Source organism: Ahaetulla prasina, chromosome 1 (assembly GCF_028640845.1).
Source record: "Ahaetulla prasina isolate Xishuangbanna chromosome 1, ASM2864084v1, whole genome shotgun sequence".
Taxonomy (NCBI): domain Eukaryota; kingdom Metazoa; phylum Chordata; class Lepidosauria; order Squamata; family Colubridae; genus Ahaetulla; species Ahaetulla prasina.
The window spans coordinates 11169343-11183017 of NC_080539.1; the positions used below are offsets into that span (position 1 = coordinate 11169343).

The following is a 13675-nucleotide window of genomic DNA, read 5'->3' on the forward strand; positions in this document are numbered from 1 at the left end:
CTCTCTCTCTCTCCCTCTTCCTCTCTCCCACCCCCTCTCTTTTTTCTCTCCCTCTCCCTCTCTCTCCCTCCCTCTCTCCCTCCCTCCTCTCTTTCCTCTCTCTCCCTCCCTCCTCTCCTTCTCTCTTCTCTTTCCTCTCTCTCTCTCTCCTCCTCTCCTCCTCCCTCTCCTTTCTCTTTCCTTCTCTCTCTCCTCTCCTCTTCCTCTCTCTCCCACCCCATCTCTTTTTCTCTCCTTTCCTCTCTCTCTCTTTCCTCCCTCCTCCTCTCTTTCCTCTCCTCCTCCTCTCTCTCCTTCTCTCTTCTCTCTTTCCTTCTCTCTCTCTCTCTCTCTCTTCCTCTCTCCCACCCGTCTCTTTTTCTCTCCCTTTCCTCTCTCTCTCTCTCTCTCTCTCCTCCTCCCTCCTCCTCTCTTTCCTCTCTCCTCTCTTTCCTCTCTCTCTCTCCTCCTCCCTCCTCTCTCTTCTCTTTCCTTCTCTCTCTCTCTCTCCCTCTTCCTCTCTCCCACCCCTCTCTTTCTCTCCTCTCCTCTCTCTCCTCCTCTCTTTCCCTCTCCTCCTCCCTCCCTCTCTCTCCTTTTCTCTTTTTCTTTCTCCCTCCCTCTCTTTCTCTCTCCCACCCCCCCTCTCTTTTTTCTCTCTCACTCTTTCTGAGTTGTGTACATGTGTGTGTATCCTGACACAGCATATTTAATGGAAATGCAAATAAAATATCTTCAGCTTTGCTGGCTGAGGAACTCTGGGAGTTGGAAATCCACAAGTCTTAAAAGAGCCAAGTTTGCAGACCCCTGGCCTACACAATTGCAGTCCCAAATGATTTTTTTTTGATACTTGCCTCCTACTGCAGACCTCTAATTTCCCCGTCCTTGATCCTACCTGGACCGCTCAGGAAGAAATGGCTCTCCTGGAAGCAGTGATGGATTGTGGCTTTGGAAACTGGTGAGAGTTGCTGAGGGTTAACCGGTTGGGGAATCTTCCAGATGTCAGTGGGTATATACGGATAGTCCTTGACATATGACCTTAACGGGGTTATTACAGTTGCGTGTGACAACATTTGTAAACGAGGTTGGTCACCTTTTTTGCAGGGGTTGTTAAATGAATGTCCCCAAATATCAAGCAAACCCGTTCGCTATGACACAGTTTTGCCAAAAAAAACCGAATGTAACTTCTGGTTTTTAGCAAGACTGTCTTAAAATGCAATCATGTGACTGCGTGGGGGTGGGGGCTGGTCATCAAAACTTTGGAACTGGGTTGTAACTCCCATTTTCCCAGGACTTTGAATGGTCGCTAAATCGAGTACTACCTGCACAGTTAGAATGGTCATAAGGATGGGACCCAGAGGTGGGTTTCAGCAGGTTCTGACCAGTTCTAGAGAACCGGTAGCAGAAATTTTGAGTAGTTTGGAGAACCGATAGTAAAAATTCTGACTGGCCCCGCCCTCATCTATTCTCTGCCTCCCAAGTCCCAGCTGATCATGAGGAAATGGGGATTTTGCAATATCCTTCCCCTTGATTGGGGAGGGAATGGAGATTTAAAGTATCCTTCCTCTGCCACGCCCACCAAGCCATGCCATGCCCCCCCAAGCCACGCCCACAGAACCGGTAGTAAAAAAAATTGAAACCCACCACTGGACTGGGACCAAGGGAAAGAAAGAAGCCAAGGGTATTATAGGTAGTCCTTGACTTACAACCATTTGTTTAGTGACTTTGTTTAGTGACTGAGTTACAGAATGCCACTGAAAAAAGGCATTAATGAGTACTTTGTACACTTATGATCATGGCAGCATCGTCATGGTCATGTGATCAAAATTTGGACACTTGGCAGCTGGTTCATATTTACGACAGTTGCAACCTCTTGGGGTCATGTGATCATGTTTTGCGACCTTCTGACAAGCAAAGCCAATGGGGAAGCCGGATCTACTTAACAAATATGTGACTAACTTAACAACTGCAGGATTCATTTCAACCATGGCAAGAAAGGTCCTAAAATGGGGCAAATCTCACTTAGCTGCCTTGTTTAGCAATAGAAATTTTGGGCTCAATTATCGTAAATCAAGGCTATCATGGACTTGAGCCCAGTTAACTCTGGCTTGACTCATGGAGTCAGAGTCACATGTTAGACTGTTGTTTTTTTTAATCTTGGAATAGTGTTGATGTGCTCTGGAGTTGATGGATGGTATCAGTCTTTTGTCGGGGATGGATCACTCCTTGTTGACCTTGGAGTTCTTGGACGCTTCACCCCACGAGGAATGTGGGACCTGTTTGATTAACAGAATAACAGCGTTGCAAGGGACCTTGGAGGTCTTCTAGTCCAACTCCCTGCTCAAGCAGGAAACCCTACACCAGTTCAGACAAATGGTAGTCCAGTCACTTCTTAAAAATCCCCAGTGTTGGAGTACCCATAACTTCTGGAGGCAAGTCGTTCCACTGATTAATCGTTCTCACTGTCAGGAAATTTCTCCTTAGTTCTAGGTTGCTTCTCACCTTGATCAGTTTCCATCCATTGCTTCTTGTCCTGCCTTCAGGTGCTTTGGAGAATAGCACTAGCACTTAGACTTATATACTACTTCCTGGTGTTTTACAGCCCTCTCTAAGCGGTTCACAGAGTCAACATGTTGCCCCCAATAATTTGGGTCCTCATTTTACCAATCTCGGAAGGATGGGAGACTTGCCAGGATCAAACTCCTGGCTTTAGGCAGAGTTAGCCTCCAATACTGCATTTTAACCACTGCACTACCATACCTCAGTTGACTAGGTTGACTCCCTCTTCTTTGTGGCAGCCCCTCAAATATTGGAAGACTGCTGTCATGTCACCCCTAGTCCTTCTTTTCCTTCATAATAATAATAATAGCCTTTATTGTCATTGTACATCATTTATACAACAAAATTGATTTAGCCTCTACTGGTGCAATCCAGAACAGAAAATACAATACAAGACAGATTGATTAGACTAGATAGGTTTGCCCCATGCCCCAGGTCCACTGATGGAATGCTGTTGGGTTTCAGAGGGAATTTGGGGTTATTCTTGGAACGCCGGTCCACAGTTCAAGCAAGGCCTTTGATGCCATTTGAAGCAAGAGGTCAACAATTGCCTGTGGCTGAGATTGTCCCTGTGCAACCTCTCGGAGAGCTCCTGGCGTGGTCCAGAAGAAACCCAACCTTTCCAGAGTTTTCCAAATCATTTCCTTTCTGAATCAACAGTTTTTGCATGTCTCTATAGTCATCGCAGATTTTATGAGCCAGGCGCGCTATCGGTTTTATTTCTTGGCCCCTTGCAGGCAAGATGTAGCCAACCAGATGAGCACAAAGACGAAAGAAGAGTGTGAAAAGCATTACATGAAGCATTTCATCAACAACCCCCTTTTCGCATCCTCCTTATTACATCTGAAGCAGGCGGGGGAGAAGCAGCAAACCAGCTTAGCCATTCCGTTTTATGGTAAGTACCAGCCACAAAGAAAATTGAAAGTAGCGTATTTTTTGGAGTATAAGACACACCTTTTTCCCCCCAAAAAAGAGGGTGAAAATCTGGGTGCCGAATGTAACCCACGCAGCTTCTCAAACGGAGGTTTCAGAGGCTGGAAGAAGCTTCAGAAAAGAAGCCCCCAAATAGAGCTTTAGAAAAGAAGCCCCCAGATAGAGCTTTAGAAAAGAAGCTCCCAAACAGAGCTTCAGAGGCTTTTTTTCTGAAATTCTGTTTTGGAGGCTTTCAGAGGCAGAAGAAAAAGCAAAAAAAAAAAAAGCAAGGCACAGAGCTCACAACCAAGGAACCTGTTGCTAAAATTCACCTCTGGGAACAGCTGATTGGGGGTATTCCAACCTGCCAATCAGCTTTTTTCTTATTTTCCTCCCCCAAAACTAAGGTGCGTCTTATATTCTGAAAAATACGGTATTTCCTGTTCTTCTTCAGGCTTTCAAAACAGCAGCGGGTTTATTAGAGGCAAATTTGTATGAAGGGTGGTTCTCAGCCTGTGGCCTACGGACACCTGGGTGGCCGCAATGTCATCACAGGGGCCCCCCTGCCAAGGCTTGAAAAAACATTTTGATTTAAATCTTGAATTAAGTCTCGGTGGTCCATGGCCACAAAAGGTATTTAAAGGCGGTCTGTAGTGAAGAAAAGAGAATCACTGCTGTATTAAATACCAACCTCCCAAACCTGGGTTGTTGTTTTTTAAGGTATTTTGAAATGAACACTGCCAGAATTCACATAGGCTTGGAATTTTGGGAGTTAAAGGCTTACTAGGTGGCAGCCTTTGACCTAGACCAGTGTTGGTGATCCTTTTCGGTACCGGGTGCCAAAATAGGAGCGCGTGGGTGGTGAAGCGCCAGAAACTGGACGAGCAGCTCCCTGGTGTCTATGCATATGCCGAGAAACCGAGCTTCCTGTTTCTGGCATGTGCATGCACGCCGGTTACCTGGTCTTCCTGTTTCTGGTGCCTGAAGACCAGCTGGCCAGCCCCCGCATATGCGTGCTGCAGACCGGAAGCTCAGCTTCCAAGCATACATATGCACACCAGGGAGCTGCTCTTTCCGGTCCTCCTGTGCGTGCAAAGACCAGCTGGCCGTCATGCATGTGCGCGCCGGAACCCGGAAGAGCAACGGGTGATGGCTGGCGTGCCCGCTCTGGCACGCATGCCATAGGTTCGCCATCATGGACTTAGACCATAATGGAGCCTGTCCATTATGGTCATCAGACATGACGGTCGTAAAAAGGACCACCATCACCGGATGGGTTTTTAACTATGGTTTTTTCAGCGGTCATTAAATGACCGTAAAGCAAATGCCACAGTCATAAAGCAAACCCATTGTTTGCTGTGGACCATTTTTGCTGAAACGTGGAAGTAAATGCTGGGGTGGTGTTTTTTTTTTGGCAAAAACGCTATAAAACAGAATCAGATGACCATGAGGCACAGCAAACAGCCATAAATGTGGACCAGTTGCCGAGCACCCAAGATGCGCTCCCCAGCCACTGGAATATCAGAGCTGGTTGGGTGGGTGTTCTAACTTCAAACAGTCACTAAGCAGCTGGTCATAAGTCAAGGACTACCTGTAACTCAGTGCAACGTACTGGGAGAATTGCAGAAGGAAGGTTCATTGGGCTGCCTTCAACACCAGTCAGAAGGTACAGCTGGTCCAAAATGCCATGGTGCAAATAGTGATGGACGGTTTGCAGGACGTCCACATCACATCTCTTTTATTCAGCTGCATGTGTAACCACTAGTCTCCTAAATATAACCAGAAATTCTGGTTGCTAATTTATATAGCCCTGTATCAGGGGTGTCAAACTCGATTCCATTGAGGGCCACATCAGGGTTGTGTTTGACCTCGGGAGGCCGGTGGGTGTGGCCAGCTTGACATCACTCGTGTTGGAGGCGCCCATGATGGCTTGGGCGCGGCTTGGGGGGGGAGAATCCATTGTCTCCAGTGGATGACACCGCTGGCTCCCTCTGCCAGCAAAAACGGAGCTTGCGGCCATTCCCACAAGGCACTGCAGGCCAGTCCTTCACTGTTTCCAGGGCAGCCCCGTGGGCCAGATCCAGCCTGTGGGCCTTGAGTTTGAGACCCCTGCCCTATACAATACAGGGACTGGATATTTCCTACACTGCCTCTCCAGATAGTGATATCTCCCTATCCTGTAGGGTTTGATAGATTTTTGGCATCCTTTGGGTCCTGTCTATTAAAAAGTGTCTTGTTATAGGACCTAGGCGATAACGTGCTTTCTCTGGAGTAGGATCGCCTCAAGGCCATGTGGCCTGACTCTGCTTTCTCTCTGGAGACCTTTAAAGCTCTGGTTCTTGGGCACAATCACCGAACTGGGTTATTGTGTGAACCAGCACAGCACGGGTGTCATATAGCCGTCAAACTTGCCGTGTCATATTGCCGTCACATGACGTTTGGCGATGCTTTTTCCCTTCATGGAGCTGGGGAGGGTGTGGCCTGTGTGTGATGCCTCCAACCCCTGGGCCGCCAGCTTCACACCTATGAGTTACAGATTGCTGGGTTTTTCCTCCCTGTTTTTACTACTGTCATTTAATTGATTATATCGTTTGCTTTTAACTGTTAAGTTGAGTTGCTTGCAGGAAGGCAGCTACAGAAACTGAAACCGTAAATAAGTTATGGGAAATCCCAGCATATAGTTAACAAAATAATTTTCCTTTCTTTGAAAAGTCAGTTTTCCTCTATCAGTGATTCTCAACTTGGCAACTTTAAGATGTGTGGACTTCAACTGCCAGAATTCCCTGTCCAAAATCGGAAATAGAAGCCCACACATCTTAAAGTTGCTGAACTTACTTTCTCTTAGTAAGCTTTGAAAATTGTGACAAAGCATTTAATTTTTTTAATTTTTTTTTTTTTTTAGCATCTGAAGATCCACCCCGGCCTACCTTTGATTCCCTTCTTTCTAGAGACATGGCAGGATACATGCCAGCCAGGGCCGATTTCATCGAGGTAAGAATGTCTCGGAGCCGGCTGCTGTTTTAGCTATTTTTTTAATTTACGTCTGTTTCTGTGTGTGTATATAAAACAACTGTTTTATGATTACCTATGAATAAATGTAGGGACGCGATGGCTCAGAGGCTAGGACACTGATCGAAAGGTCGGCAGTTCAGCAGTTCAAATCCCTAGTGCTGCCGTATAACGGGGTGAGCTCCCATTATTTGTCCCAGCTTCTGCCAACCTAGCAGTTTGAAAGCACGTAAAAAATGCAAGTAGAAAAATAGGGACCACCTTTGGTGGGAAGGTAACAGCGTTCTGTGCGCCTTTGGCATTTAGTCATGCCGGCCACATGACCACAGAGATGTCTTCGGACAGCGCTGGCTCTTCAGCTTTATTTATTATTATTATTGTTTATTTATTTATTTTATTATTTTGAAACAGAGATGAGCACTGCCCCCTAGAGTCAGGAACAACTAGCACATATGTGCGAGTGGAACTTTTACCTTTACCTATGAATAATGTAGGGACGCGGTGGCTCGGGCTAGGACACTGAGCTTGTTGATCGAAAGGTCGGCAGTTCAGCGGTTTGAATCTCTAGTGCTGCCATATAACGGGATGAGCTCCAATTACTTTTCCAGCTTCTGCCAACCTAGCAATTGAAAGCACGTAAAAAATGCAAGTAGAAAAAATAGGGTCTACCTTTGGTGGGAAGGTAACAGCGTTCCGTGCACCTTTGGTGTTTGTTTATTTAATTATTATTTATTTATTTATTATTTAAATTTTTATACCGCCCTTTTCCGAGGACTCAGGGCGATGTACAGCATAAATAAAACATAAATATCAAAATATTTTAAAATACAATATTCAATTAAAAATCTAATTCAATACGCTGCATGTTAAAATTGTTGAATAAAAAGTAATAAATAAATTAAAACCCCTTAAAAAACCCTCTAAAAACCCTCAATATTAAAATTAATCATTAGGCCAGCCCCGCTTGATGAAAGAAAAAAGTTTTGAGCTCGCGCTTAAAGGTCCGAAGATCAGGGAGAAGACGAAGTCCCACAGGTAGATCATTCCATAGGGCCGGAGCCCCCACAGAGAACGCTCTTCCTCTGGGGGCCGCCAGCCGACATTGGTTGGCCGACGGCACCCTAAGGAGGCCCTCCCTGTGAGAGCGCACTGGTCGATGGGAGGTATTGAGTTATGCCAGCCACATGACCACAGAGATGTCTTCGGACAGTGCTGGCTCTTCGGCTTTGAAACAGAGATGAGCACTGCCCCCTAGAGTCAGGAACAACTAGCACATATGTGCGAGGGGAACCGTTACCTTTACCTTTTATGAATAAATGTGAGTTTATCCCAGATTATTATTATTATTATTATTATTATTATTATTATTATTTATTAAATTTTTTATACCGCCCTTCTCCCGAAGGACTCAGGGCGGTGTACAGCCAGATGCTTACTTGAATGGACCAGGAACCATTGCAGTGAGCAACACACTGCAGTCATGCAACTGAAATGGCCACATTAGATTCCTCATCCTGCTGCTCTTCTTTTGACAAGCTATTGGTTGCTAGCAGTGGTGGTATTCAGCCGGTTCTATCCGGTTCAAGCAAACCGGTAGCGGCGGCTGCGGGAGGCTCTGCCCACTGCCTAGATGTCATCACGTCCAGTTTTTGATGCTCTGCACATGCGCAGAAGGTCCTGCGCATGCACGGAGGTTCACATACACTCCCATTTGCGAACGGGTAGCGAAGCTAAGTGAATACCACCCCTGGTCGCTAGTAAAAACCAGTTCCATGTACCAGTCGACCTTGACTTACAACAGTTTATTTAGTGACTGTTCGAAGTTACAACAGCACTGAAAAATGTGACTTACGACCATTTTTCACAGTTATGGCCTTTGCCGCATCCCCACGATCATGTGATCAAAACCGAGATGCTGGGCAACTGGTTCATACTTATGACCATTGCTGTGTCCTAAGGTCATGTGATCCCCTTTTGCGACCTTCTGATCAGCAAAGTCAACGGAAAAGCCAGATTCACTTCACAACTGGGTTACTAACTTATTAGAGCTTCAGTGATTCACTTAATAACTACGGCAAGCAAGGTCGTATAATGGGGCAAAACTTCCTTAACAAAGGTCTCGTTTAACAACATACATTTTGGGCTCAATTGTGTTTGTAAGCTGAGGACTACCAGTATAACACTTTGCGATCGTTTGAATAAAAAGCCAGTTTAGTTTAGCGGTTAAAGCCCCAGGCTATCAACCGGGATACTGTGAGTTTTAGTCCTGTCCTTGGTGATTGGCGCAATCACCAGGAAACAGTGATTTTAGTCCCGCCTTAGCCAAGAAAACCGGCTGGGGGAATTTGGACCAGGGGTGTCAAACTCGATTTCATTGAGGGTCGCATCGGGGTTGTGTTTGACCTTGATGGGGGGGATGGGGGGGCATAGCCAGCTCGATGTCACTCGTGTCAGGGCACAGGTGGTGGCCCAAGCACTCTTCCAGCGAAAACGGGCTCCCGAGCTCCATTTTGGGCTACAACAACCTCCTGCAACCCTCGGCCAGCAAAATCGGAGCTCGGGAAGGCCGCCTGCAGTGCTCCTAAACTCCATTTTCAGCGGGCCAGTCCTTTGCTGTTTCCTGCGGGCCAGATCTAAGCATCCCACGGGCTAGATATGGCCCCTGAGCCTTGGGTTTGATTGACACCCCTGCTTTGGACCAATCACTAGGAGACAGTGAGTTCTAGTCCCACCTTAGCCATGAAAACCGGCTGGATGACTATGGGCCAATTGTCAGGAGATTATGAGTTCTAGTCCCGCTTTAGACATGAAAGCTGGCTGGGTGACAGGGCCAGTCTCTCCTGTTCAGTCAAACTCACCTCACAGGATTGCTATTGTGGAGAAAATAGGAAGAGGAAGGAGTGTTAGATATGCTGGCTGCCTTGGGTTATTTATAAAAATAATAAAGGTGGATATAAAAATAAATAAATCCCAAGTCTTAAAAAAAAAGGTTGTGCTTTGTTCTCTGACCAAATAGCTCAGTTTTGCCATTTCTGCAGTTCTGACATTTTCACAGCCCATTCCTCCATTGTGAGAATGTCATTACTTTTCCACTAATATTGATGCCGCTTTTATATTTGCCAATTTTTGCTTCAGATTTTGGAACTATCTGATGAAAGCTGGCAATGTTATCTAATTATTTTGTGATTTCTCCATGAGAAATGTTGGTTTTTGTTATAATATTGTACAAGTGTTTCAGATCATTGACCAACTGCTGCCAATTGATTGAAGGCTGAAGGGTGTATTTCTGGCCTATTTTTGATTTCTGGTCATAGACCATAAATCTGTTAAATAAGTTTGCTTTTGAGAATTATCTTGGATTTCTGCTGAAGGACATTACAGGTAGTCCTCAACTTACGACCACAATTGAGCCCAAAATTTATGTTGCTAAGTGAGACATTTGTTAACTTTTGTCCCATTTTTACGAGTTATCTTGCATAATTGTTAATTGAATCACTGCAGTTGTTAATTTACTAAATGTTGTTAAGTGAATCTGGTTTCCCCATTGACTTTGCTTGTCAGGAGGTCACAAAAGTGGATCACATGATCCTGGGACACTGCAACCGTTATAGATGCGAGTCAGTTGCCAAGCATCCAAATGTAAATCACGTAACCTTGGAGATACTGCAACGGTCATAAGTGTGAAAAATGGTCATACGTCACTTTTTCAGTGCTATTGTAAGTTCAAACGGTCGAAAAGATAAATAAGCAAATTAAGTTACGTAAGAAAATGGTAAAATTAGATATTTGTGAAAAAAATTGTAACAGATTAGATGAAAAGGAAGATAGAAGAAACAATAAAAAGATGAAGTCAAGGAGAAAACACCGAGATGTCACATGGAAAGAACGACTGATGTATTAAATGTTTGTTTATGTATAAAATAAAAAAAATTATTCAAAAAGAAAAAAAAGTAAACTCAAACGGTCAATAAGTGAACTGTTGTAAGTCGAGGACTATCTTTATATAAATCTTTTTCAACGGATAAGAGAAAATCAACAGCTTATGGTTCTTTCTATACAGTACTGGTAGTTCTCGACTTGTAACCATTCATTTAGTTGCCAAACGCTCTAATTGTGATCACATGGCTGTAGAGGTGGTGTGATGGTTGTGACTTGGAGGAGGGGTCATAATTTTTTCTGAGGCTGTTATAACTTCCAGACATTGTTAAATCAATGGTTATAAGTTGTGAGCTACCTCTAACCAGCTTTTTGCCCTGAAATCAGGGATGGGCTGCTGGGGGTTTGGGAGAACCTCTAGCTAAGATTCTGTGCAGTTCGGAGAACTCCCCAAATCCCACTCCTGGCTGGCCCCGCCCCGCCCACCCTGCCCCTCCCAGGAGTCCCCACACGGCCGTTTTGGATGCTGGTAAGTGCAGGGTACGCATGGAGGCTCGGGGAGGGCAAAAAAATGGGCTTGCTGGAAGTTTGAGAAAAGCCTCTGGAGCCTGGGAAGGCCATTTTCGCCCTCCCGGAGGCTCGAAGAAAGCCTCCGGAACCTGAGGAAGGCAAAAAGCCACCCCCCACCCCCCGGTGCAGGAAGCTGACTAGGCCACGCCCACTATGGCCACGCCCACCCAGCACCCAGGCGGAAAAACCCTTGCAAAAATTTTTGAAGCCCACCCCTGCCTGAAATGATAAATTAATTTGTATGGATTCACCTCTCCTCACCAGACTTAACATTTCATTGTGCTTAAGGTTGGACAAGCAATAAATATATTATTTATTTTTAATAGCCTGATCCTAATTAATAAAAGGGGAAGTCTTTCTCATAGTAAAGATTAAAGGCCAATTTGGAGCCTATTTACATTTTCTACTAGTTTTATTACATTCCTCTGCCCGTATAATGTTTGTTTATTTGGGCATTTTGCTTCAGGAGCCCCCAGGGCAGATTCCAACCTAATTAAAACAGGACAATAATCCCAAATATTAAAAATGATTCCACAAAATCCTACAAAACTCTATAGAGAATTGCAAACCGCTTGGAAACAGCAAGCTGAAAATTAAAATAACCCAAGATGAAAATTTAACCAGGAGGACTAAGAGCCAAAAAGGCCTTGCCCCATCACTAACTCAAATTTATAGAAACATGGTTAGAACAATTAACCAGTGGAACTACTTGCCTCCAGAAGTTGTGAATGCTCCAACACTGGAAGTTTTTAAGAAGAGGTTGGATATCCATTTGTCTGAAGTGGTGTGGGGTTTCCTGCCTGAATGGGGGGGGGGTTGGACTAGAAGACCTCCAAGGTCCCTTTCAACTCTGTTATTCTATTCTATTCTATTCTACCCCACCCCATCCTTCCTGCAGAGATCAGAATGGCCCTAACCCTGTTGGCCTTTTGCAAAGCTTTAAAAACCTGGCTATGTACTCAGACCTGGGGTTCAGAATGTATGAAGGGCCCCATTACTTGGCTTCACTATTAGCAGATTAATCATCAAGGCTGCTGTTTTACATCTATACATATTTATTTTATGGATGTTTCTATTGTTTTCATGTCTTTTAAATCGTCGTAAAATTTTACATTTGTAAGCTGCCCAGAGTCACTTTGGTTGAATTGGGCAGCCGTAGAAATTGAATAAATAAATCAATAAATAAGTGCACACAGTGCTCTTCACCGCAGATTAGCCCGCCAAATGTTACTTGAATGTATTTTGTGAATCCAGCTGGTCTAATTAATGTTTACTGAGTTGTGTGTATGTATTCAGAAAAATCAGATTCAGTCTTTAGTTAGCGTTGGTAAAGCGTGAGTAAGCATGTTTGTGAACCTCGCCGCACTCAATTGTTCGTCTGCCTTCCAGCTTGGTGAATTACATTTATTTAAAGTTATTCAAAGCTAACCAGGAGCCATTCCTCTTTTTTTTTATCTGTTTTCCACAGGAGTTTGACAATTATGCCGAATGGGATTTAAGAGATATCGATTTTGTAGAGGATGACTCAGATCTTTTACACGGTGAGTTTTGCTTCCATGGTTGAAATCCTAAAACACCTCCTTTTTTCTCTACTTCCTTCCTACTTCCTAAGGAATAAAATTTCTTGCAGCCATTTTTTTTTTATTCCTAATGACTTCATGATCAGGTCCACATAGGCAAAGAACAGGAGTGCAATAGTTGCTAAGTAATTATTTCCAGGATTATTATTTTTTTTAATGACTCTTAATTACAGTTAAGCTTAGTGAGCTTAGTTATTTTCTTGCAGACATTTCATTACCAAACTAGGTAACATCATCAGTGCCAGTCTAATTACAACTCTAGAGTTTCTTGGTAATGTCCCACCAAATATTTACCAGGTTGAACTGTGTTTAGTTCCAAACCCAGTGAGATTCGGCTGGAGTTGTCGTCTGATATCCAATAATAATGAAATCCTCAGAAACAGCCATCCTTAAAATGTTTGATGGATTGATTTGATTTGATTTCTATTAACACCCATCTCAACAAGTGACTCTGGGCAGAGTAATGATAAAAACACCGAAAACTTGGTTTTCTTTCTCATTTATTATCTGAAAATACATATTTCACTTTAGTCACTTAAAAAAAAATAGCAATTTTAGGACATTTTCACATATGTTTCCCACAGCATCCTTACATTACAGGAGATTGTTTTCTTTCTCAGTATGATTTATTTATATTTCAAGGCAGGCGCTCCCAAAACAGCTCGTAGCATAATTAATATTACAAAACTCATCTCACAGAGCATAAAAATCACACTTTCTAATAAAAAAAGACGGGCCCACACCCATGCAAGTGTCACCACAAACAGAAGCTTGATAGAGAAAAATCTCACTGCATATAAAAAGCAAACTTTAATGTGGGACTGGGTTATAGAGAGCTAAAATGAACCAGGGCCTCTGGTGGCTCAGGCTGGTAAGACAGTCTGTTATTAACAGCAGCTGCTTGCAATTACTGCAGGTTCAAATCCCACCAGGCTCAAGGTTGACTCAGCTTTCCATCCTTTATAAGGTAGGTAAAATGAGGACCCAGATTGTTGGGGGCAATAAGTTGACTTTGTATATAATATACAAATGGATGAAGACTATTGCTAACATAGTGTAAGCCGCCCTCTTCGGAGAAGGGCGGGATATAAATGCAAATTAAAAAAAAACACGACGCCATGTCAGAAGGTCTGTGGGAAGTCTGCTGTTCATGAGAATATGACAGTCACACCTGGAGACCATCCTTCACT

The 13675-nt window shown here is 44.0% G+C and overlaps 1 protein-coding gene across 14 annotated transcripts in view; it reads left to right on the forward strand.

The window, feature by feature from the left end:
- Nucleotides 1-13675, forward strand: part of TADA2A (transcriptional adaptor 2A) — a 65679-nt gene that overhangs the window by 18453 nt on the left and 33551 nt on the right. For all 14 annotated transcript variants that reach the window (XM_058164184.1, XM_058164190.1, XM_058164182.1 and 11 more), the window contains 4 exons: nt 846-937; nt 3276-3433; nt 6353-6441; nt 12374-12446. In XM_058164184.1, the coding sequence (XP_058020167.1) occupies nt 846-937; nt 3276-3433; nt 6353-6441; nt 12374-12446 (412 nt within the window). The remainder of the gene's footprint in view (nt 1-845; nt 938-3275; nt 3434-6352; nt 6442-12373; nt 12447-13675) is intronic.